At 44.3% G+C, this 27,504-nt stretch overlaps 1 protein-coding gene across 1 annotated transcript; it reads right to left on the reverse strand.

The window, feature by feature from the left end:
* Positions 1–836: 836 nt before the first annotated feature.
* Positions 837–12,452, reverse strand: LOC120995202 (urotensin-2-like). The gene is made up of 4 exons (XM_040424288.1): positions 12,350–12,452; positions 2,538–2,735; positions 1,463–1,506; positions 837–956 (listed from the first exon to the last, which is right to left on the reverse strand). Exons 1-4 carry the CDS (start codon positions 12,450–12,452, stop codon positions 837–839), a joined length of 465 nt encoding a protein of 154 aa, XP_040280222.1.
* Positions 12,453–27,504: the final 15,052 nt, after the last annotated feature.

Raw genomic sequence — 27,504 nt, forward strand, 5'->3', positions numbered from 1 at the left:
CCACTTGGGGAGCATAGTACTGGGGCATTACTAGGGGAAGTCCAGGCAGCATGCTGAAGGTGGGGCTGGCTTAGTGCTGTGGTCCACACATAACCTCTTAAGCCCCCTGATCCATATCTTAGAGACAATTGGAGGAGGGGGACAGAACATGGCAACTATTGCTGGCCACCACAGATGGACAGATTCTGGGCAGATATTTTGTGCAGCACTGTGGCATTTGGTTCTGCTGGGACAGTATTTTGTGTTACACCATGGTATAACTGACCCTGCCTAGTTGTGTTGGCCCCATCACTTTGTGTTCACCCCCTGCCTACTTGTGTTGCTCCACCTTCTGTCAATTTGCACCCAACTACAACATGGGGGACACTTTTAAGTTTTTTTCTAGGGTCACTTTAAGTTCCCAGTCTGCCCTTGACCAGCCACCAAATCCTTGACCATTGTTCAGATGCCCAAATGCTCAGTTCATTCCCATTACTAGACACATAATTGGAAATGATGTAGACAGGGCCTTGACACCCATGCGCCCGCACTGATTAAGCATTATTTTTAGACTTGTCCTCTTTGTCTTTCTACAACATCATACACAGTGTGAAAAAAATTCTCAGTTTACCATTGTCATTATTACTTTTATTAAATAGCTTTCATTAAAGAAAAGAAAAAGATATACCAAATATCAGCAAAACATAAAATATTTTTTCTGAAATGTAAAATAAACTATTTTGCAGAGTTCGTCTTCACATTTCTCATTCCATCTTGTGTTGAGATGAGGCAGCATTGTAAATACAGGTTTATTAGAAATAAGCAGAAATCCTGTTGATGCTTCAGGTTCCTCACAATTAAACACAGTATTTCCAAAAACATTCAGACAAATTCCCTGCTCGCTTCTTATAAGGTTTACGCTCTTTAGACTGTAGACGGCTCAAAAGTGACATATGTGGCTGCTTGTCCAACCACTCCTGGAATATAAAAAGACAATTGCCCTCGTTAAGTAATGTGACTGGCCCTAGACTTTTTGAAGTTTGGCACAATTTGGTGCATCTCATTTTACCAAAAAGTACTATAATACTGCCTCCAATGCACAAGAATGTAACTACTATAATACTGCTCCTATGTAAAAGAATAAAACTACTATAATACCGCCTTCTGTATACAAAAATATAAATACTATAATACTGTCCCGTATTTACAAGAATATAACTACTATAATACTGCTCCCCACGTACAAGAGTATAATTCCTGTAATACTTCCCCTATGTACAAGAAAATAATTATAATACTGCCGCCTATGTACAAGAATATAACTACTATAATACTGCCCCTATGTATAACAGTATAATTATTTTCTTGTACATAGGTGGCAGTATTATAACTACTATAATACTGCCCCTATGTACAAGAATATAACTGCTATAATACTGCCCCTATGTACAAGAATATAACTACTGTGAATACTGTAACTTACCTCTTTCATAACATTGTCCATATTATAGGTTCCAAGACTAAGACCTAGCAAAAAGAGAAATACTTTTATTAAAATACAATGAAGTAATTTGTTAACAATACAAATAATTCATTATTCATGTCAGAACACGTAATTTAAATATTTTTAATGTTTAATATTATTATTATGCTCAGCTGGGAGCTAGTACTACGGAATGGTTCATCTTTGAAAAATCTCTGTCGGCAATAATCAACATCTGCAGAATGAGAGATATCTCAGATGGAACCAGGGACTACTTCACCAAACCACTGAAACCTAGGAACTGGTCCAGCATTGTACTGAAGAACAATCACTGCTCCACAAAATTACTGACAACCCAATACTTCTCCACCAAAATACAACCAAGAACTGATCCACCGAAGCAGGGGCGGATTGGGAACTTAAAATGGCCCTGGAAAAACAAAACAAAAGTGGCCCCATGTTGTAGGTGGGTCCAAATTGACCGACGATGGGACAAAGCAAATAGGCAGGGACAACAGAAGTAGGCAGGACCTCCAATACAATAGTGCAGCACAGAAAACCACCCCCGCAGAAACTAATACCACAGTAATCAACTGTATCACAGTTGAGTTCAGGATGGCACCTGCTGTCATTGAGTATCAGATCATTATGTACCTGGCCTGCGGCCATCAAGAGGGCTTGAGTGGCCCCCTGAGCATCGGCCCACCAGAAAATTTCCCTGTAGGGTCTATAGCCAATCCGCCCCTGCACCAAAGACACAGAAAAAGGCCAAGGACCACTTAAAACTGAATACTTCACTACTAAATCAGGGACTAAACCAGTGAAGAAGACCAGGGAGGACTTCTCGACCAAATTAGTGACTGTGGTGGGCTTCCCTAACCATGGTCCTCAATGTAGATGCACCTTCCCATCTATGCACACTAACAGACGTAGGCACATACGGAAAGGGGACTGAGTTTGGGAGTAAAATACAGAAGTTTTGGAAACATGGAAAGTGGAGAGAGCTGTGACTGCTACATCTGCTTTATGGGAGAAGATCCAAATTAAAATATGTAAATTGTTTCATGCACTTCACCTTCTTTGCCGAAAATGTCATCTGTATCAATATCTATGTCTCTGCCCTTGTCCAGAAATGAAGGCAGATTCTGTAATAAGTGGGTGTCATCCCAGCTGCTCACATCTCCAAAATCCATCTTTGAATCTATCAAAAGGAAGATGGAAAATAGACGACTGTCAGCAAAGCGTCGCCATCGAAGAATAATGACCTGAGATGCTAGTGTAAAGAAAATGTGAGCAAAATCTGTAAGGGAAAACAACTGAACGTCTTCCATCTAAACCAGGACATCATAGAATAAGAAATGGTGTATTAGGAGAGCACAACAGAGAAGGAATGTGTTACCATTCTTAAAGGAACACTCTGGCCAAAACTGTGGGGGAGATTAATCTACCTGCGCCTTTTATTGGTTGCACACCCTGCGTTTGCAACATTTTAAATGCAACTTGCAACAAAGTTTGTCACATTTCTGCGCCACCCTCGTCAATTTCTGAAAAGGAGCGTGACGAGGGCAGGGAGTGGATGGGCCAGCGGTATGCCAAATTTATCTTCATTTGCCCCTGTTTTGCATGTAAAACGGCATTCTTTAAAAAAAAAAAAAACTCCCTTTTTGTGTCTAGTGCAAGGTCTGAGGGAATGAAGCATGACATAGGAAGGAACTAAAAGAACACCAAACCCAGGTCTTGTACTGAGTATAATACAGCGTATTAGCTTCACCCATAGTGCTTATGGTTCCACACAGTGACCAAGAAGTAAAAGATGTAAATCTTAACACCAATGGCCAGCCTAAGAAGTTAATAACAAAGATTTAAAGGGAGGTTCCATTTTGTTCTATAAATAAAGCTTAATCATTGAATAAAGAAAAGCTATGCATCTTCCTAATATACTTTGTGTTTCACTGCCTCTCTATTTGCTAGACCTCTGCTTGCTGAAAATGGAAACCTTCTTGTTTAGATCCAGAGTTGGAAGACTCCTCCTGATCATGTACTGCTGCCACAGGTGCATGGCTTGATACAGTGCATCAGAAGCTCTTTGTGTCAGTTGGAGATGATTAGCACAGTTTTCCACAATTTGGAAGTAAACAAGAATGCTTCTATTCATTGACAGCAAGTAACAACCATTATCAATCCCCTAATAACATGAGTAAAACTTATTCTCATATACAACAAAGGCATAATATTTATAGTTAAACTTGTAGAAATAAGTCATGTGCCGGTTACGATCTTAAGTTTTATGTCCCACTAAAGGCCTGCATCCAGTGTTATAACTTTATAACTACAGGTATTGCAGATGCAACCAAGCCCCTATGCCAGGTGTCACACAAGCCCACCTCTGCACCCACTGATTCTCTTTTAAATGACTGGGTAGAGCATTCATGAAACATTCTGCCTGATCATAGAGAGAACAGTGCAGCCATACCATTACAGCTGCATGGTTCTCTCTATCACTGACCTACACTCATCTCTATGATTAATGCAAGGAGGAAACAGGAAGTTACAGCCAGGACTTTGGTGGAACCTGGAGAAGTAAATAACATGGACCTCATGTATGCAGCATTAACCCTTCTATTGCCTTCCTCAAAAATATTCCCGCGATAACTACATATATATATATATATATATATATATATATCACGATAAATACCCATTTAGAAGAAAAAAAAAACTTGGGGCCACAAGGAAACCTTATACTGTATGGGGCATCCACAAGGAGACATTATACTGTATGGGGGCAGCCACAAGGAGACATTATACTGTATGGGGGCAGCCACAAGGAGACATTATACTGTATGGGGGGGCCACAAGGAGACATTATACTGTATGGGACAGCTACAAGGAGACGTTATACTGTATGGGACAGCTACAAGGAGACATTATACTGCATGGGGCAGCCACAAGGAGACATTATACTGTATGGGGGCAGCCACAAGGAGACATTATACTGTATGGGGGGGCCACAAGGAGACATTATACTATATGGGACAGCTACAAGGAGACGTTATACTGTATGGGACAGCTACAAGGAGACATTATACTGCATGGGGCAGCCACAAGGAGACGTTATACTGCATGGGGCAGCCACAAGGAGACGTTATACTGCATGGGGGCAGCCACAAGGAGACGTTATACTGTATGGGGGCAGCCACAAGGAGACGTTATACACTGCGTGCAGAATTATTAGGCAAATGAGTATTTTGACCACATCATCCTCTTTATGCATGTTGTCTTACTCCAAGCTGTATAGGCTCGAAAGCCTACTACCAATTAAGCATATTAGGTGATGTGCATCTCTGTAATGAGAAGGGGTGTGGTGTAATGACATCAACACCCTATATCAGGTGTGCATAATTATTAGGCAACTTCCTTTCCTTTGGCAAAATGGGTCAAAAGAAGGACTTGACAGGCTCAGAAAAGTCAAAAATAGTGAGATATCTTGCAGAGGGATGCAGCACTCTTAAAATTGCAAAGCTTCTGAAGCGTGATCATTGAACAATCAAGCGTTTCATTCAAAATAGTCAACAGGGTCGCAAGAAGCGTGTGGAAAAACCAAGGCGCAAAATAACTGCCCATGAACTGAGAAAAGTCAAGCGTGCAGCTGCCAAGATGCCACTTGCCACCAGTTTGGCCATATTTCAGAGCTGCAACATCACTGGAGTGCCCAAAAGCACAAGGTGTGCAATACTCAGAGACCTGGCCAAGGTAAGAAAGGCTGAAAGACGACCACCACTGAACAAGACACACAAGCTGAAACGTCAAGGCTGGGCCAAGAAATATCTCAAGACTGATTTTTCTAAGGTTTTATGGACTGATGAAATGAGAGTGAGTCTTGATGGGCCAGATGGATGGGCCCGTGGCTGGATTGGTAAAGGGCAGAGAGCTCCAGTCCGACTCAGACGCCAGCAAGGTGGAGGTGGAGTACTGGTTTGGGCTGGTATCATCAAAGATGAGCTTGTGGGGCCTTTTCGGGTTGAGGATGGAGTCAAGCTCAACTCCCAGTCCTACTGCCAGTTTCTGGAAGACACCTTCTTCAAGCAGTGGTACAGGAAGAAGTCTGCATCCTTCAAGAAAAACATGATTTTCATGCAGGACAATGCTCCATCACACGCGTCCAAGTACTCCACAGCGTGGCTGGCAAGAAAGGGTATAAAAGAAGAAAATCTAATGACATGGCCTCCTTGTTCACCTGATCTGAACCCCATTGAGAACCTGTGGTCCATCATCAAATGTGAGATTTACAAGGAGGGAAAACAGTACACCTCTCTGAACAGTGTCTGGGAGGCTGTGGTTGCTGCTGCACGCAATGTTGATGGTGAACAGATCAAAACACTGACAGAATCCATGGATGGCAGGCTTTTGAGTGTCCTTGCAAAGAAAGGTGGCTATATTCGGTCACTGATTTGTTTTTGTTTTTTTTGAATGTCAGAAATGTATATTTGTGAATGTTGAGATGTTATATTGGTTTCACTGGTAAAAATAAATAATTGAAATGGGTATATATTAGTTTTTTGTTAAGTTGCCTAATAATTATGCACAGTAATAGTCACCTGCACACACAGATATCCCCCTAAAATAGCTAAAACTAAAAACAAACTAAAAACTACTTCCAAAAATATTCAGCTTTGATATTAATGAGTTTTTTGGGTTCATTGAGAACATGGTTGTTGTTCAATAATAAAATTAATCCTCAAAAATACAACTTGCCTAATAATTCTGCACTCCCTGTACTGTGTGGGACAGCTACAAGGAGACATTATACTGTATGGGGCAGCCACAAGGAGACGTTATACTGCATGGGGCAGCCACAAGGAGACGTTATACTGCATGGGGGCAGCCACAAGGAGACGTTATACTGTATGGGGGCAGCCACAAGGAGATGTTATACTGTGTGGGACAGCTCCAAGGAGACATTATACTGTATGGGGCAGCCACAAGGAGACATTATACTGTATGGGGGCAGCCACAAGGAGACATTATACTGTATGGGACAGCTACAAGGAGACATTATACTGTATGGGGCAGCCACAAGGAGACGTTATACTGCATGGGGCAGCCACAAGGAGACGTTATACTGCATGGGGCAGCCACAAGGAGACGTTATACTGTGTGGGGGCAGCCACAAGGAGACATTATATTGTATGGGGCGCTGTGGCAGCCACAAGGAGATGTTATACTGTATGGGGGCCACAAGGAGACATTATACTGTATGGGGGTCACAAAGAGACATTATACTGTATGGGGGCCACAAGGAGACATTAAACTTTATGGGGCTCTGGGGCATCCACAAGGAGACATTATACTGTATGGGGGCAGCCACAAGGAGATGTTATACTGTATGGGGGCAGCCACAAGGAGACATTATACTGTATGGGGCAGCCACAAGGAGACATTATACAGTATGGGGCACTAGGGCAGCCACAAGGAGACGTTATAATGCATGGGGCAGCAACAAGGAGACGTTATACTGTGTGGGGACAGCCGCAAGGAGACGTTATATTGTATGGGCAGTGTCGGACTGGGGTACCTAGGGCCCACCAGTAAAATTTATTTTGGGGGCCCACCGTACGATACATTCAAATATAATAAATAATCTAACAAGTTTTTTATAGGCTGGTTAAGGTGCTGTACATTGAATATATATATGTAGTGCAGGAAAATCTAATGTGTTATGTGCCACTTGTGCAGGCGGTGGGAGACTAGGGGCCCACCTTGCTCAGGGGCCCACCGGGGGATTTCCCAGTAACCCTGTGGGCCAGTCCGAGCCTTTGTATGGGGCACTGCGGCAGCCACAAGGAGATGTTATACTGTATGGGGCAGTCACAAGGAGACGTTATACTTGCATGGGGCAGCCACAAGGAGACTTTATACTTGCATGGGGCAGCCACAAGGAGACGTTATACTGTGTGGGGGCAGCCACAAGGAGACATTATACTGTATGTGGGCCACAAGGAGACATTATACTGTATGGGGGCCACAAGGAGATATTATACTGTATGGGGGCACAAGGAGACATTATATACTGTATGGGCAGGCAGCGGGGCACAAGGAGACATTATATACTGTATGGGCAGGCAGCGGGGCACAAGGAGACATTATATACTGTATGGGCAGGCAGCGGGGCACAAGGAGACATTATATACTGTATGGGCAGGCAGCGGGGCACAAGGAGACATTATATACTGTATGGGCAGGCAGCGGGGCACAAGGAGATATTATATACTGTATGGGCAGGCAGCGGGGCACAAGGAGATATTATATACTGTATGGGCAGGCAGCGGGGCACAAGGAGACATATACTGTATGGGCAGGTAGCAGGGCACAAGGAGATATTATATACTGTATGGGCAGGTAGCGGGGCACAAGGAGATATTATATACTGTATGGGCAGGCAGCGGGGCACAAGGAGACATATACTGTATGGGCAGGTAGCGGAGCACAAGGAGATATTATATACTGTATGGGCAGGCAGCGGGGCACAAGGAGATATTATATACTGTATGGGCAGGCAGCGGGGCACAAGGAGACATATACTGTATGGGCAGGTAGCGGGGCACAAGGAGATATTATATACTGTATGGGCAGGTAGCGGGGCACAAGGAGATATTATATACTGTATGGGCAGGCAGCGGGGCACAAGGAGACATTATATACTGTATGGGCAGGCAGCGGGGCACAAGGAGACATTTTATACTGTATGGGCAGGCAGCGGAGCACAAGGAGACATTATATACTGTATGGGCAGGCAGCGGGGCACAAGGAGACATTATATACTGTATGGGCAGGCAGGCAGCGGGGCACAAGGAGACATATACTGTATGGGCAGGCAGCGGGGCACAAGGAGATATTATATACTGTATGGGCAGGCAGCGGGCCACAAGGAGACATTATATACTGTATGGGCAGGCAGCGGGGCACAAGGAGATATTATATACTGTATGGGCAGGCAGCGGGGCACAAGGAGATATTATATACTATATGGGCTGGCCGCTCGGCAGGCAGTGGGCCACAAGAGTCACTATACTGCATGGGGCCACCAGGAGACATTATACTGTCTGGACTTAGGAACTATACTGTAAGGGGGCCACAAGGTGACAATATACTGTATGGGACAACAATTTGTAACCCCTTCGCCATCAGTATAATAATTTCTTGTGGCTCCCATACAGTAATGTCTTCTTGTTGCTCCTGTATGGGGGCAACAGGGAGACATTATAGTTTATCAAGTGCCATCACCATGTGCAGTGCAGCTTGCAGGCAGGGCCAGGGCCGCAGAAGACATAGACAGTACAACCTTTATTTCTGACACCTGGACCGTTAGGGTCTCTCACTCCTCTTTCCCCACCTTGGCTTGGACACGGACTGCTGACTGACTTTGAGCGCCAACGGGCGGAGACTTGAATATGGGAGCGATATTGCCATATCGCTGTTTCTTAATACCGCGGTATATCGTTGACACCGGTTTACCGCTCAACCCTACTCAGGAGCGTATTGGCCATAGACCTTACAGGGAAATTTCCCGGTAGGTCGATGCCCAGGGGGCTGCCTGAGCCCTCCTCATGGCCGGCCAGTGGAAGTTTTTGGGGATGTACTTTGTGCTGCTGGCAGTATTTTGTAATGGACTGTGGTATTTGGCTCTGTTGGGGTGGTATAATGTGCCACAATATGGTATTGCTGGCCCTGCCTTCGATCAATTTGGACCTAACTACAAAGCGGGGCCCTTTTTAGTATTTTTCCAGGGCCACTTTAAGTTCCCAATCCGCCCCTGTCACTAATGATACTGGAATTAACTCCTTCACTGCCCTAGACCACCAGGTATACCGACCTTAACACCTTTACTGCCCTAGACCATAAGGTATACTGGTATTCGTCCCTTCACTGCCCCAGACCAACTGGGCTACTTAAATCAACCATTTTGCTGTCAAAGCAACCGGGTAGCCTTACATTAACCCCCTTACTGTAGTAGATCACCAGGTATATTTACATTAACCCATTTACTGCCCTATTCCACCAGGGATTCTGACATTTATCCTTGACTATTACAAATAGGTTACACAAAACATAGACATACACATAAACGGTAATTGGATGTACTATGTTAAATAGACCCGGAAAGAGTAAGTAAAAACCCACTCAGTGTACTTAAATACACCAAACACCGAAAATGAACTGAGATTAAACGGGTAGATCATCAAAAATAAATCCTTTATTGAATAAATAACATATATAAACGAGAACGTGATACAACAGATAAAAAATGGCTACATCTGAGGAGGCATATCAGCACAGGTGAAACATAGAGGGGAGGAATGGAGTACAGGAATGGAGGCAGAAAAGGAGAGTTCAATGCCTGCCTAACTATTGCATGTACGTCTGTGACCACGATTACTTAGTGTATAGGGGCAAAGAACCACCAACAATACTAAAGTGCAAGTGCAACTAATGAAACACCACATCAATAAATGGTCACAGACTACACCGCAACATATAGATGTGTAATGGTTCCAATAAATATGTATATATGGGAACAAACAACAGCCAAAAGGAGTTAAAGTGCAAATGCATAAGAGGTCACCACATCAATGGTCAAAATACCACAGAAAAATAGATATGTAGTGACGGCTTAAAACTCCATATACATAGTAATATGGCTCAGGTGCACGGCAACATCCACTTATGGATAACCCAAGTGGGTATAGCTAAGTACCAGAGCCAGAAAACACATCCCCAAAGATTCACCAGAGCATTAAATATCTACATACCCATAATATGGGGATATACACCTCAGGAGAGCCACGTAACCCCGACGCGCATCACGTTCTTGTTTATATATGTTATTTATTCAATAAAAGATTTATTTTTGATGATATACCCGTTTAATCTCAGTTCATTTTCGGTGTTTGGTGCATTTATCCTTGACCTAGACCACTAAGAATATTAGCATTACCCTTTCACTGCTCTAGACCACCAGGGATACAGACATCGACCCTTCCACTACCCCTGACCACATTAACCTCTTCAATGTCCTTGACCAATATGGATATAAACAATAACCTTCACCTGGATTCTATGCAGGCCTGTGTAGCTGGCTGCTGTATAATTAGTTATTAGGGTGCTGTACAATATTATTAATTTGATTCAGTTCTCGAAATGCGGTTCTGATGCGGGGAGAGGGAACATTGTCCTGGTTCCTAACTGCCCCCTTTATCTGCTATAAAGGGAACTCCGGCTTTAAAGCACCTAAAAGTTATTGGAGGACCTCAGCCAACAACTGTGAAAAGAACTTGCAGGGGGAATGTGGGGGGCCCTAGCTGAAATTTTGCACTCAGGGCCCCGAAACATCATGTGACCTCACATATGATATTTGTACTACCAGGTGCAACCTCTGTGCAGTCACAAGCCATAAACACTTAGGGACTCTTTTGGTCCTGCACCAATAAAGAGGAAGGAATTTTGGCTACATAATCCCCCCTTCCATACACTGCTATATATGATGACAGGGGATTTTGTTGCTTTAGTGAATAAGTAACAGTTGGTGGGTCAGAGTGAAAAGGCTGGAGCATGTGAAAGGACATGGTCAGTTTTCCCCTGATAACAGGGAGCAAAAGCATTTACCATTGTAAATATTAGGAATTTAAATGGGGTTTCCCACAAACAACATTTTTCAATCATTCCAAAATGAGGGACAATGGAACACAGAGATAAAGAGGTTCCCGAAACGTCGCTGGTCTCTGTGTTCTCTGAAGACTCTGAATTATCAATAAGGACCTAACTGCAGCGTACCTTCCGAGTGTTTTCCCTCATTTTGGATTTCAGACTTATATGGTGATCTGTGATAGGGGATACCACGAGAACCCGGACCACTGCAGTATCTGTACATAGAGGCAAGAGAGTGCTGCTTGCAACTGGATAGGACCTATCTCCCGGATGAGTGATACGTGAACCCCACCTCTGAGACCCCAACAATCATTATTATGGAGACCCCAATGATCAATTTAAGATCCACCTTAGTGGTCATGGTCTTGGGGACAGGGGATACATAAAAGTGGTTTGAAGCAAAGCCCCAAATATCTGCTAGAAAAAAAATATGGATATGTGAAATCTGCCTCAAAATGTATTTTATTTTTAACTATGAAAATAAAACAGTAAAATTCCTTTAATCCAGGGTCAAAGCGACCTGATACAAATAAAAACTGTGCGAATTTACCGGTAGATGTTTAAAATGATTACAAAGCACATGTGTAAATTAGATGAATGTAGAAATGAACACAAAAAAAAGATTAAAGTTTAGAATAAATTTTAAAAAATCAAATACACAAAAATATTAAATAATATACCATTACTATATAATAATAATAATTTATAACTCTGTAATCTGCAAATTTTAATCTTTCGCAAATTTGACATTAAAATATTTTCTATGTGTATGTGAACTTTGTTGCTATGCAGTATAAAGGAAGAAATAGGGACAAAAAAACTAAAACCCTGAAAATAATTAATTAAAAAAATGAAGGTGACTTAAAATGACCTTGTTATTCCGACTCCTTAAATTATCCTTCACTTACAGTCTGGAATATTCACTTTATTTATTATTACAGTAATATCATCTTAAGAAAAGTCATTTCCTTCAGTACATAAAAAATTATTACGTGACTATAATTGAGGCTAATGAAGACATTTTATTCTGGCTTGCTTTCAGCATTTGCAATTTCTGTGACCCCTCTGTATGATCAATCTTTAGAAATTAGCTGCAGGGTAGTCAGACAGTCAGTAATTTAACCTTCAAATTTAAGTAATTTTTTAAGTGGTTGAGGGGATGGTAAAGATAATTCTTCTTACCTGGTATTCGAAAGGAAATCTCGCTAGGGTCCAAGATTGGAAGTGATCGGAGTGGACTGAAGACAATGGCAAGGATGAGCCCGCAGGAGAAGAGTTTGTGCATGGCTGCTGGACCAGGGAGTAGATGCTTCTCTGTCTGGTTTCTAAGGATTCTACCTTAATTGCCGGGTTCATCATTAAAGTGTCAATTCTTATATAGCATTCTATGACGACATAGGAAACATCACACTCCTCCAAAAAGACGGATGACGAGCCAATGGTTCCATCCCAGCAGAATTCTTAATGCCAGGCACTTTGCATTGATGTCATTCTTCAAGGTTCATAGACGATAAATTTACTGTCTCTCAGGTCCTTGCTACAAACTGTTACAGCAAATGTGGCGTAGCCAATGAAACAAAGTAACGTTCTCTTATAAATCACCCAAGTTAGGAAAGGGTCAGCACTTGGTGGACGAGATGACCGGGGCAACGAGGCCGGTGATTTATGGGCTAGCACCTAGTTTGACGTAAAAGACTGGGGCTTTGAAAAGTGGATTTTTTACTGAGGTGGATGGATGAGGTGTCAGGTGGTGTTTGGGGGTGTCGCAGTCGATACTGTGCGAAGATGAAATGGTTGTTGAGATCACATTTGTTGGATCTGATGAACTTGCAATGAATACCTGCTTTTTTCTGATGCTTTTGGAATAATCAATCGGTGTATAAAATTATAGTGATTAACCCTTTCTTTCCTGCATAGATTGGAACACACATATATCAGGGGTGGTACAGTAAAACAGAGTCAAATCAAAGCAACAGGGCAAGGCATGCAATTAAAGGGACACCTGTCAGAAAGGAGTGTTTTTTTAAAACTCCTTATTCATAAAATGCTTTATTTTTATTTTTGGGTGACTTTCTTTTTCATTTTAATAATAGCATAATAATAAAATGTATTTATATAGCGCCACTATATTCGCAGCGCTTTACAAATTCATAGGGTTCATGTACAAAACAAAAGTAACTGGCTAATACATTTTGGCAGTATTACGGTATATCATTGAGATTAAATACAAAATGTTGTCCTTCTGTAATGGTTAGTATAGAGAGATAAAAATGCTATATAGCTAGGATTATCATGACTATTTTATTGCTGCTGTGAGGAAAAGATGTTATCTGCTAGTATAATAGTAGATTGCGGAATTGGGATGACAATATCATGGGTCTATTGACTATTGTTCCCTTGATAGGTATAAAGATGTCCACAGAGGAGCACTGTATTTATCAGTGTAATGTGTGCTGCTCTAATTGCGTCACTCGCCCCCCCCCCCCCCCCCCCCTTACCTCTCTGATCGCAGTGAACGGTCAAACAAGGCTCTTTGCAGTGTTAAATGTGCAACTATAGGCGGAAGTTAAAGAACCGGGTCAGGAAGTAGAATACATGGGATTACTTCAGAAAAACATTTTTACACAGAATATTCCCATATAGGCTGATAATATGTGATTAAAATGTTGATGGTAGTGTCTCTTTAAAGACAGAGATATGAGTGGAACAAGCAAGAGTTTAAGGGATTGTCCAGTTTTTAAGTTGCACCCTTCTTACAGATACAATGTGAGGACTTGTCGGTGCCTTTCCGTTAAGTTACTTGGACAGGAATGTCAAGGGTGTTATTTAGGGCCAGGCTAGCTATAAGGGGTGCTAAAGTAGCTATCACAACAAGGTCTTGGAGCTTGACGGGGGCCCGAAGGCCACTGTCAAATGAGTAGACACCACTATTATAAATGACACATAGTAGGGGAGGTCTATTACAGATTTTACACTGTGGCCCAACAGGTTCAAGATTTACGCCGCTGACCGTAGGCAAAAGCATTGGCATCATAGGAACCATTAGCAAAGATAAAATTAGACTACTTTCAGGTGCTGCTTGAGCATGTATACCCTTGCCCAATCCAACATGGATGGAGATATACTTAGATACTATTTAGCGCTCTCATTTGAACATTGCATGGTATAATACTATAATATATGCACTGGATGGCAGTATTATTGAGCACTGTAGAGTATTTGGTTTGCAATTATAATTTGTGACAGAGTCCTGTGTAGATTTAATCCCTGTTCAGCCCTGGTCCTGCTATATGAAATGTGAAATCATTCAAAGTTATCATTCATGATGCACAATTAATGTAGCCCCAAATAATGAAATGGATTTTCCCTTTAGACTTTCCGTATTCATAGTCCTGAGCATGTTCAGTCCGGGAAAACCGCTCCTTGTGATGGCTGCATTTCCCACACCAAACACTGCTCCTCTGACCCAGAGCATCATAATGACTTACAGTACTGTGCAAAAGTTTTAGGCAGGTGTGGAAAAAGAATATGAAAAGCCTAACAAAGAAATACCAGACCAGGCATAAATATAATTATAGTTTATTAACACAATATAAAAAATATAGTACATACATGAAAATTAGTGCAGGGAAAAGGCGGCATCCACAAGAGGAAGACACAATGGCTGATGGTTCTCACAGATTAAATAACAATAAAAGTGCAAAGTGCAATAATATTCAAGCAATGACAAAGAATCCATTACCCATGATGTGCTTCCTCTGGGATGGCGCCAGTCCCAATGAGCGTTTTGGCGAACCTTTGTCTGGGGGTGAATATGTAAGAATATGTTTTGAAATATTTTTTTTTATTCTTTTTTTACTTTTTACTCAGTAACATAGTGCTATTGAACATGACATTTGAGGGGTTAAATGACCGGTTTCCGCATATTATACAGCCGGCAGCCCATTTCATACAAGCCCTTGCACATAATGCCGCACATGGGGTTAAGGGGTTAAATGTGATTGGCTAATTTTAAACATAACCACATCATTCATTTTGGAATTGTACAGATTATGGGTAGTGTTGAGCGAAGCGAAGCATTCGAAATGGAATTTGGTCTGAAGTTTAGGAAAAATTCGGTTCGCAACAAATCCAAATTTCCTCGCCCTTTGTGGTAACGAATCAGTTTTCCCTAAAATGGCGGCTACACGAGTTACCAAGTCAAAGTAAGAAGCCCGGGAACGCGAGATCTCCCATAATGCCATGCAGCCAGCCAATCAGCAGATAGCCCTCCCCTCTGCTGTCACAGACCCTCATCCTGCGCGGTCTCCGCCATTGTCCTGTGGTATGAGCATAGGAAGGACGTGGCAAGCGCTTATGCGCTCGGGTCAGAGTTTCTAAAAACGATTAATAGCAGAATATTGGGAAGGGAGAGTGCAGGGAGACTGCAGGGGAGTGCAGGGAGACTGCAGGGGAGTGCAGGGAGAGTGTATCTCCATGTGCATCACGTTCTAGTGCACAACATTCAATTCAAAGTTAATCTGTTATTTTAGTGATACATTTACTGTACACTATGGCCAACAGACAGTTGCCAGGGCCCTCCAAGAGAACAGGTAGTGGCAAAAATGTTGCTGTAGCTGGAACAAGTAGCAGCAGAAGAAGGGGTGGTGGTAGCAGCTGCAGCAACATGCCAGAGCTGCCACTGTCATCCAGCGGTCGTGTTTTGACCAACAATCCAGCTGTACTGGAATGGTTGACTCGCTCTTCAACATCATCTCAGGTGACAACAGATACATACAGCCAGGAATTGGTGGGTTCCTCTGACACCACACTTAGTTGGCACGGCTCAGGAACTGCCTCTATGCTTTCACTAGTCCTGAACCTGCCTCTTTCTTTTGCTGCTCCTTCTGCTAGCTAAGTAATGATAGCCGCCGGCTCCGCTTTTCAGAAACAATGAGCTTTGTGAGGATAGTCAGCAGCTACATGCCAGCCTAGACTTGGAGAAGTCTGCTGGTTAGGTGTGCAACTCCCAATGATGACAGTCGGGGGGGAGCATGTTGCAATAGGTCAGGGACGTGCGCAAGAGACAGGTGAGGGTGACACAAGTGACAACCAAACATTTGTAGATGATGATGTAGCTGATCGCACATGGGAGACTGGTGAAGAGGGGGCGAGGGTGGCAGTGTGCCCGTCAGATAGCAGGGTGGCAGTGTGCCTGTGAGGCAGCAGGATGAAAGCAGTGGGAGATATGGAGCCAAACACGGAAGGGGTACACTGTCTGCTACTCGGGAAACTACCTGTGAGGAACACACTAGCAGTGCATGAGTTTGTATAAGTAGCAGCAGGCAGGCATCACGCAGTGGTGGAGGGAAAAGGCCACAGTCGGCAGTGTGGGAATGGTTACCAAGTCACTAGGGGACGTTAGGGTGGCGGTATGCAGGATGTGTGGGCAGAAGGTGAAGTGCTGCCAGGGTTCTAATGTTGGCATGACAGCCCTACGTCAACACATGGAGCCACTCATTTAGTCTTACCGCCTGATGCAGCAACCGCTGCATCTTCCACCAGCTTGCACCTCCTCTCAAGCAGTCAGGGCTCGTCAATGTCAGCAGAAGGAAGCTGCCATTCCTTCCCAACAAATTCAATGTAGTCTATTGGTCCTGATGCTCCTCCTAGTGCCCAGCCAAGGTGAAGTGTCCCAAGCCGACATTACTTTTCCAAAACAAGCTGTACCAGCATTGCATACGTACAATGAGCAGAAGGTGTGCCAGTCCTTGTGCCTCTCAGTATCTGGTAGCACTGACATATGGAGTTGTAACTATGGTCAATGACAATATATGTTATTCACAACCCAATGGGTAAATGTGATTCTGGCCCAGGCACACCAGCAACTTGGCCAGGTGATGAAAATGCCGCCTCTGTGTTGTAATGCTGAGATTTTTGTGCCAATATCCTCCTCATTCTTCACCTTGTCCTCACCCTCCCCTATAGGCACAGTTCACAGTGGTCCTCCAGAATATCACCTATGCAAAGCTAGGAGTTGCCACGTAGTTCTGAACCTGGTCAGCAACTGGAGATAGGAACAATTGTTAATGATAACGGTGAGAACATTTTGTCTGCACTGTGTCAGGGTGGGATGACCCATGTGCCCTGCATGGTGTACGTCTTCAATCTCGTTGTCACCCGATTCCTCAAGTCGTTCACTGAACTGCATGCACTTCAGCCACTCTTACCATGCAAAAAACACCCTCCATGAGCTGCCAAGGCAAAATGCTCTGAGCCAACATGGCCTGATATGTGACGTTTCCACCAGTTGGAACTCCACCCTCCGTATGTTAGACTGCCTGTACGAGCAGAGGAAGGCGGTCAATGATTTCTTAATGCTACAGACGGACAGGTTTACTCCATGGTGATACTTGCACATTAGCCAGTGGCAGCTGATACATGCTGACACGTGCTGTGTTCTTAGGCCCTTTGAGGAGGCTATTTTATTTGTCAGTCGGCAGAACTATGGGATGAATGATGTAATTCCACTCCTCCTTCACGTCCTGGAGGGGATGCTGAGAATCTGATTGGTGAGGGGACAGAAGACGTGGCACCCACATCTCATGGCCACCTGAGCCCTGAGGAGGATGAACTAGCAGAGCAGGAGGAAAAGGAGGAGGACATAGGAATTTTATACACAACTAGGTAGTTTATCTGCCTAAGCAACAGGAGAGGAGCATGAGAAGCTGGAGGGCGACGGCAAAGACGACGCAGATGACCCCTACAGACTGTGGCAGTATGCATAGGAGATCGAGACAGGGATGCCCTCCAAGTCCCTTGCGCAAATAGCCAGATGTATTATTATTATTTATTATTAAAGCTCCATTCATTCCATAGCGCTTTACATATTATAAGGGTATACTGTTCATACATAATATAGACTATTGCACTAAGCATAAACAAGACGAGTTTCAAACTGGTACAGAAGGAGAGAGGGCCCTGCCCGTGAGGGCTTACAATCTACATATGCTTCCTTGTCTGCATAGTGACAGCCGCATTGTCAGGATTCGGCAGAGGGATGACTACTGGCTATCCACATTGTTAGACCTTCGCTACTGGTCAAAAATGAGGGCGTTGTTTAGACCTTATGAGGAGGAGGCAAAAATAGACTGCTATAGAGACATGCTGTGTAGTTGGTTGGTTGCTGCCTACGAGCGCCATTGCCCGTCCTCAGGAAAGTCTAACCGGGAGGACCCTCTGCTCTCACTCTCCACTGCCATGATTGGGGGGGGGGGGGGGGGGGGCGGGGGGGGGGGGGGGGCAGGAGCAGCACCAGTTACATAAGCAACAACTTAAGTCTGGAGTCTCTGATGAGCAGTTTTCTTCAGCCGCATTCTGAAGAAACCACCCAGCAGCAGCATGCTTTCCTGCCCGGCCAGTAGTGTGGCATCAGAGTGGGTGTTGAGTGCGGCAGGGGCATGTTTACCCCTAAGGCCTCTTTCACATGGGCGAGATTTCCACGCGGGTGCAATGCGTGAGGTGAGCGCATTGCACCCGCATTGAATCCGGACCTATTCATTTCTATGGGGCTGTGCACATGAGCAGTGATTTTCACGCATCACTTTTGCATTGCGTGAAAATCGCAGCATGGTCTATTTTGTGCGTTTTTCACGCAACGCAGGCCCCATAGAAGTGAAAGGGGCTGCGTGAAAATCGCAAGCATCCGCAAACAAGTGCGGATGCGGTGCGATTTTCACGCATGGTTGCTAGGAGATGATCGGGATGGGGACCCGATCATTATTATTTTCCCTTCTAATATAGAATGCTTAGTAAAATAGTGATGGAGGGGTTAAAAAAATATAATAATTTAACTCACCTTAATCCACTTGTCCGCACAGCCCGGCATCTCTTCTTTCTTCTTCTTTGAGGAAAAAGACCTGTGGTGACATCACTGCGCTCATCACATGGTCCTTCACATGATCCATCACCATCATGTGACGGACCATGTGATGAGCGCAGTGACGTCACCACAGGTCCTTTTCCTCAAAGAAGAAGAAAGAAGAGATGCCGGGCTGTGCGGACAAGTGGATTAAGGTGAGTTAAATTATTATATTTGTTTTTTATCCCCTCCATCAGTATTTTACTAAGCATTCTGTATTAGGAATGCTATTATTTTCCCTTATAACCATGTTATAAAGGAAAATAATAAAATCTACACAACACCTAACCCAAACCCGAACTTCTGTGAAGAAGTCTGGGTTTGGGTACCAAACATGCCGTTTTTTCTCACGTGCGTGCAAAACGCATTAAAATGTTGTGCACTCGCACGGAAAAATCGCACATTTTCCCGCAACGCACCCGCATCTTATCTGGCCCAAATCCGTGGCGCCCGTGTTAAAGAGGCCTTAGAGAACTCGCCTTTCCTCCCAAAATGTTGAGAGACTTACCTTCATAAAGATGAATCAGGCCTGGACCAAACAGGATTTCCAGACGCCTGTGTCTGATGCAACAGAATAGATCATTCTGCCACTAATGATCATACTGTAGTGTGCTGCCACAGCAAAATATTCTGCAAAATGGGCAGATACTGCTTACTATATGCTGCTGCCACCCGCCTGATGCCTCTACTGCCATTCTTACAATGGGGCTTCTAGGCCTACTGATGTGTACATGTTAAATTTTTTAAAGGATATGCATGCCACTGGGCCTTGCTATCATACTGTTGCTTTTGGGTTCTGATACTACTGTGATCTGCCACCATCTTGTGCTGTGTGCCACTGCTGCTGCCATTCTTCCCACTCTGTCATGGGGCCACTACTCTCACTGGTACTGCATAGCCATTTTCTGACAGCCATTTCAGTCTACACAGCTGTATGAGGGATTGTTTTTTGCAGGACGAACTGTAGTTTTTATTGGTACCATTTTTATGGTATGTACCACTTTTTGATCACTGTTATTAAATTTTTTAGGTGGGAAAAGGTGACTGAAAAACAACAAATCGTGTATATTAGATTTTTTGTTTCCGTTACGGCGTTCACGGTACAAGAAATTAAAAGAAATATTTTAATAGTTCTGACTTTTTTGGACACTGCGATAACCAATATGTTTATTTTTTCATTGTTTATATATTTTTATATTTAAAGTAGCCTTAGGCATAGCGCAACATGGAGCTTACCATGGCAAGCCTGACAAGCTTCAGAAGGATCCAGGCTGCCATGGTAACTGATCAGAGCCCCGCGATTTCACTGCGAGGACTCCGATCAGAAGGCAGAGGGAGCCGCATCCCTATGCCTTACCTCAGAAATGCTGCTATTGGCGTTGATTGCTGCATCTGAGGGGTTAAATGATGGGGTTCGGTGGGATCGCCGTTCCCCGTCATTGCGGCAGGGTGTCTACTGTATGATACAGCCATCACCCGCCACGTATGGGGCAGGCTCATTGCAGCAGCCTGCTCCATATATTCCCTCAGCCACAATGACATACGGGTATACCTGATTTAGGCTACTTTCACACTCGCGTTTTGGCTTTCTGTTTGTGAGATCCGACATGAGCACTCACAAACGGTCCAAAACGGATCAGTTTTGCCCTAATGCGTTCTGAATGGAAAATTATCTGCTCAGAATGCATCAGTTTGCCTCCGATCAGTCTCCATTCCGCTCTGGAGGCGGACACCAAAACGCTGCCTGCAGCGTTTTGCTGTCCGTTTGACGAAACTGAGCCAAACTGATCCGTCCTGGCACACAATGTAAATCAATGGGGACGGCTATGTTACAGATAATACAAACGGACCTGTTCATGACGGATGCATGCGGTTGTATTATTGTAATGGATCTGTTTTTGCAGATCCATGACGAGTCCGACCAAAACAAGAGTGTGAAAGTAGCCTCATAGAGATTTATGGCGAATTAATTCGGATGAATCAAATGTCTTGGCTAACTTCAGCAAAGTTGTCGAATTAAATTTTTCAAAACTTCGCTCATCTCTAATTATGAGTCACACTGAAGATGCAAATAAATCTGAAATAATTAGTCTTGGTCTGATTTTTACATGACAAAAACCTGGCATTTTAACAAGAGTGTATAGACTTTTTATATGGATAGATAGATATGAGATAGACAGATAGATAGACAGACAGATAGATAGATAGATTACAGTCTCAGAGAGAGCACAAACTTATTGGTTAGACACAATACCATAGCACAGAACTTGGTGGTTACACACACAGAATTGTGTTACTAAGAGAAACCCTATGTGTGGTTTTCTAAATAACACTACTGTGGTTGCCAACAGTAGTAGAGATTATTTTCTATACCGAAGTAGCTTTCGTAAAGGTCCACATACCTGTGTCTAACTTCAGGTAAAGGTCAGAGCTGAAATAAAATGTAAGGAGGGACAACACCGGTGGCGCACATCGCTCTGTGGCAAGTTGTTTTTTCTAACAATAAGCCACACCTCTAATCCCACCCAATCCCCTTGGTGCTCCAAAACAAAAGGAATGTCCCCTTAGTGCCCCTTAGACAGTGATGATGCCCCTGAGTGCCCCTCAGACAGTGCCAATTTAGTGCCCCCCACAGAGTATGATGTCCCCTTAGTGCCCCCCTAGAAAGTAATGATGCCCCTGAGTGCCCCTCAGACAGTATGATACCCCTTTAGTGCCCCCACAGAATATGATGCCCTCTTAATTCCTCCCTATGCAGTATGATGCTCCTAAGTGGCCCCCTCACAGTAAGATGTTCCCTAAGTGACCCCCTCACAGTAACATGTCCCCTTACATGGGCAGTGCTGTACATGTATGACGCTGGTCAGTAAGGAGTTAAGTGGCCCCTCCACAGTGGTCCCGTTAAGTGCCCTTCACAGTGATGCCATCTTAAGTGCTGCCTCACAGCAATACCCTCACAGCAATGTGCTCCATTAACTGGCCACTGACAAAGAGTGTAGTGATGCCTCCTTAAGTGGCCCCAATGGAGTGATGTACTACATTACCTCCAATTTAAATACTCACCTACCCCAATCCCATGTTCCTCCGCCATCAGCTTCCTACTTGATCATTCACCATCGGTGGTTCAGTGCTGGCAGGTGCGTTGCAGTAATGTCATTGCACCTGCCATGCTGAAGCAAAGGCAGCAGAGCACAGAGCGTAGCTGACTGCTCCTCAGATACAGTTGAAAGTGGACATGACATTGAAAATTTGGGACAACTGTAGCAACTTCTGGACTGTTGCCAACTATGCTTTACTCCTTGGGCTCTTGTTAATGGTAAAAGGACAATATCTGTACTCCACTGCAGGTAGCCACTCAGCAAGACAGTCTCCACACTCTACTGCAGGTAGCCACTCAGCAAGACAGTCTCCACACTGCACTTCAGGTAGCCACTCAGCAAGACAGTCTCCACACTCCACTTACAGGAGACCACTCAGCAGGGCAGTCTCTGTACTCCACTGCAGGTGGCCACTCAGCAGGACAGTCTCTTTACTCCACTGCAGGTTGCCACTCAGCAGGACAGTCTCTTTACTCCACTGCAGGTTGCCACTCAGCAGGACAGTCTCTTTACTCCACTGCAGGTGGCCACTCAGCAGGACAGTCTCTTTACTCCACTGCAGGTTGCCACTCAGCAGGACAGTCTCCACACTCCACTGCAGGTTGTTACTCAGCAGGACAGTCTCTGCACTTCACTGTAGGTAGCCACTCAGCAGGACAATCTCTGTACTTCACTGCAGGCAGCCATGTGAGATTGTGAAACAGCTCTTCCTGTATAATGTTTGTGCCTAAATTGTATTGAAACTGTCATTTGGCATTCCGGGCACTAGACGCCACTGTTTAGCAGCTACAACCAGCACACTCTGGGATTTGCATATGTAAAGCAGGTGATGACTCATGCAGGCTGCTTCTGGGTGAACCAGGAAGTGCTGATCTGACATGGTGGAAGCAATGTTCTGTGAGAGACTGAATCCGATTCCATCTTGGCTTCTGGGTGTCCAGGAGTGAACGGGCACACAGAGGAAGGAGACTAGTTGTTGTCCCTTACTTGGATCCGGCTCTTTGAAAGAGATTGTTCCAGGAAGACAGTTTACAGCGTGTGGGCAGAAGACTGATTACCAAGCAAGGCCACATGGTTGCTGAGAGTTTGGTGGCCATCCCGAGTAAGCGGCGTCCTCGGGCTCAGAACGGACGCAGGTCAGTACACCTGGTTACTCATTGTCTTATACTGAGTGGCGCCTGAAGTAACAGAGACTAAGTCTAGGCCTGAACATAGTTAGATAGTTAGGGTTATATGTTTTGCTAGGCCGGACAGAACTGTTCTGCGGCGCAGTATTTTGACTTGCAGGCTCTGCTGCGTTTGCCACCGGCTAGGTGTGTCCTCTTTAGCGGCACAGTACGACTTGCATGCTCTGCTGTGTACGCCACCGGGTTAGGCCTGTCCCTCAGACAGGGACAGTGACTGGGAGCCAGGGGCATAGCTTAGTTTGTGTATATTCATATTGTTGTGTTATTACTATTGTTAAAGTAAAGTTTCTGTTCTTGCATATAAAGCTGGTGTCAGTGTAGCTTTTCTTGTCTGTAACTTCGCTGTATCCTGGAGAGCCCACCCCAATGCACGGCTTACAGCCACTCAGCAGGACAGTCTCTTTACTCCACTGCAGGTGGTCACTCAGTAGGACAGTCTCTGCACTACACTGCAGGTGGCAACTCAGAAGGACAGTCTTTGTACTCCACTGCAGGTTGCCACTCAGCGGACAGTCTCCACACTCCACTGCAGATAGTCACTCAGCAGGACAGTCTTTATACTCCACTGTAGATAGCCACTGAGCAGGACAGTCTTTGTACTCCATACACGTACACTGACCAAAAATATAAAACGCAACACTTTCGGTTTTGCTCCCATTTTGCATGAGCTAAACTCAAAGATCTGAAACATTTTCTACATACACAAAAGACCCATTAATCTCAAATATTGTTCACAAATCTGTCTAAATCTGTGTTAGTTAGCACTTCTCCTTTGCCGAGATAATCCATCCCACCTCACAGGTGTGGCATATCAAGGTGCTGATTAGACAGCATGAATATTGCACAGGTGTGCCTTAGACTGCCCACAATAAAAGGCCACTCTGAAATGTGCAGTTTGATCACACAGCACAATGCCACAGATGTCGCAACGTTTGAGGGAGCGTGCAATTGGCATGCTGACTGCAGGAATGTCTACCAGAGGTGTTGCCCATGCAATGAATGTTCATTTCTCTACCATAAGCCGTCTCCAAAGGCGTTTCAGAGAATTTGGCAGTACATCCAACCGGCCTCGCAACCGCAGACCACGTGTAACCACACAAGCCCAGGTACTCCACATCTGGCAGGTTCACCTCCATGATCGTCTGAGACCAGCCACCTGAAAAGCTGCAGCAACAATCAATTCGCATAACCAAAGAATTTCTGCACAAACTGTCAGAAACGGTCTCAGGTAAGCTCATCTGCATGCTTGTCGTCCTCATCGGGGTCTGGACCTGACTGCAGTTCGTCGTCGTAACCGACTTGAGCGGGCAAATGCTCACATTCGATGGCGTCTGGCACATTGGAGAGCCGTTCTATTCACGGATGAGTTCAGGGCAGATGGCAGACAGCGTGTGTTGCGTCATGTGGGTGGTTTGCTGACGTCAACGTTGTGGATCGAGTGGCCCATGGTGGCGGTGGGGTTATGGTATGGGTAGGCGTATGTTATGGACAACGAACACAGGTGCATTTTATTGATGGCATTTTGAATGCACAGAGATACCGTGACGAGATCCTAAAGGCCCATTGTTGTGCCATTCATCCACGACCATCACCTCATGTTGCAGCATGATAATGCACAGCCCCATGTTGTAAGGATCTGTACACAATTCCTGGAAGCTGAAAACATCCCAGTTCTTGCATGGCCAGCATACTCACCGGACATGTCACCCATTGAGCATGTTTGGGATGCTCTGAATTGGCGTATACGACAGCGTGTTCCAGTTCCTGCCAATATTCTGCAACTTCGCAGAGCTATTGACGAGGAGTGGACCAACATTCCACAGGCCACAATCAACAACCTGATCAACTCTATGTGATGGAGATGTGTTGCACTGCGTGAGGCAAATGGTGGCCACACCAGATACTGACTGGTTTTCTGACCCCCTCCATCCCCTCCTCCCTTACCCCCCCAGTAAGGCAAAATTGTGCACATTTCAGAGTGGCTTTTTATTGTGGGCAGTCTAAGGCACACCTGTGTAATATTCATGCCGTCTAATCAGCACCTTGATATGCCACACCTGTGAGGTGGGATGGATTATCTCGGCAAAGGGGAGGTGCTCACTAACACAGATTTAGACAGATTTGTAAACAATATTTAAGAGTAATGGGTCTTTTGTGTATGTAGAAAATGTTTCAGGTCACCAGTTACTTCACTGGCTTGTACAATTCAAGGATACAGTTTGCTGGCAGCCGTGGTGCTTGGACAGTACTCACCTTCATATAGTAGATTTTGCCTGTCCATGGCCCTAAACCACCAGTGAGGCAGACATAAACCCCTCCACTGCCCTTTAGGAACCACGGATGGAGGAGTTCACCATACCCAATCTTAGACCACCAGGGAAGCAGGCATTCGCCCCTCCACTACCCTTTAGGAACCAAGGATGGTGGAGTTCACCAAACTACACTCTTAGACCACCAGGGAAGCAGACATAAACCCCTCCACTACCCTTTAGGAACCACGGATGTTGCAGTTCACCATACTACAATTTTAGACCACCAGGGAAGCAGGCATTCGCCCCTTCACTATCCTAGACTACCAGGGTGATACTGGTAATTGCTGCTACTGTAAAATGGGACATGATAAATACCAAATTAGTAGATAATTTGGATTACCAGATGGTCATAAAAAAGAATATAATATTTTCTGGATTATCAGATGTCAGATTAAAGGATTTTTACACAAAAAAAATCACAGTGCCTCTTTATGAGATGTTATGCAATGTTATGCCTCTTGCCTCTCGCTCCATCATAAATATTTTCTCACCACAAAGAGCCTCTTTCAGCCTCTTCATCCTACGATAAACTCTTCCCTAATGGTGCAGATCCTCTCCATTTTTACAGATCACTGCCCTCTGGCTTGGGACAGTGTTATATTTGGCAGAGTTATAGTGTTTGTATGCACACATTGATATCTATTCCATGATGGAGGCCTAGTAAGGGGGTGCCGTGTGTGAGCCCCCCTTGTTCTCTTCAACCAGAGCCTGTCATGCAGGCCTGTGATGTCATTACTAGTTGATTAGTAGGAGGTTGGGAAACAAATGCCTTCTCTTTATCTTGTTTATGTTCATTATGAGCCAAAGTCGATTTGGCATGACCGTAACGTAATGCCCACGCGGGATGTTGTCAGGATGCCAGGGCTTATGAAGATGCTATCTGATGTGCTGGAGCTACATAGGACGCACACTGAGAACTGACTGAAATGTGCTTTCTGTCAGTCTCGCCATATGTTAGAACACTTGTAATCACAAAAACAGAAATAAGTTCTGGCAGCACCATATGGATGTGGGTATTACAGCAAATAAAAGTAATCGTATCACAGTCATAACATGTACAAACAATTATACAATAAATTCGATTATCTCCATTATACAGATAGTTATAGTTATGGAACACTAAATTTGTAAATATTTTAATGTTTTGTGATGTTTATTCAATAAAATTTATCTTAAATAAGTTTTATTGGAAGGCTTTCTCCCAAGATAACTCAAGAAGAGTGGGGAGGGGGGGGGTGTCTCTCTCTCAAAAATGTTGAACCAAATATTCCTCACCACTGAGGGTTTGCTACAATTGTATTCAGTGACAGCTTGATTTCCAGACTGATACATTTTAGGCTACTTTCACACTCGCGTTTTGGGTGGATCCGTCATGGATCTGCAAAAACTGATCAGTTACAATAATACAACCGCATGCATCCGTCATGAACGGATCCGTTTGTATTATCTGTAACATAGCCAAGACGGATCCGTCATGATCTCTATTGAAAGTCAATGGGGGACGGATATGTTTTCTATTGTGCCAGATTGTGTCAGAGAAAACGGATCCGTCACTATTGACTTACATTGTGTGCCAGGACGGATCCGTTTGGCTCAGTTTCATCAAGCGGACAGTAAAACGCTGCAGGCAGTGTTTTGGTGTCCGCCTCCAGAGCGGAATGGAGACTGATGGGAGGCAAACTGATGTATTCTGAGCGGATACTTTTCCATTCAGAATGCATTAGGGCAAATCTGATCCGTTTTGAACCGCTTGTGAGAACTCATGACGGATCTCACAAACGGAAAGCCAAAACGCGAGTGTGAAAGTAGACTTACCTGCACTGATACATTGTAGCAAACG

The sequence above is a fragment of the Bufo bufo genome, chromosome 1 (assembly GCF_905171765.1).
Source record: "Bufo bufo chromosome 1, aBufBuf1.1, whole genome shotgun sequence".
NCBI lineage: Eukaryota > Metazoa > Chordata > Amphibia > Anura > Bufonidae > Bufo > Bufo bufo.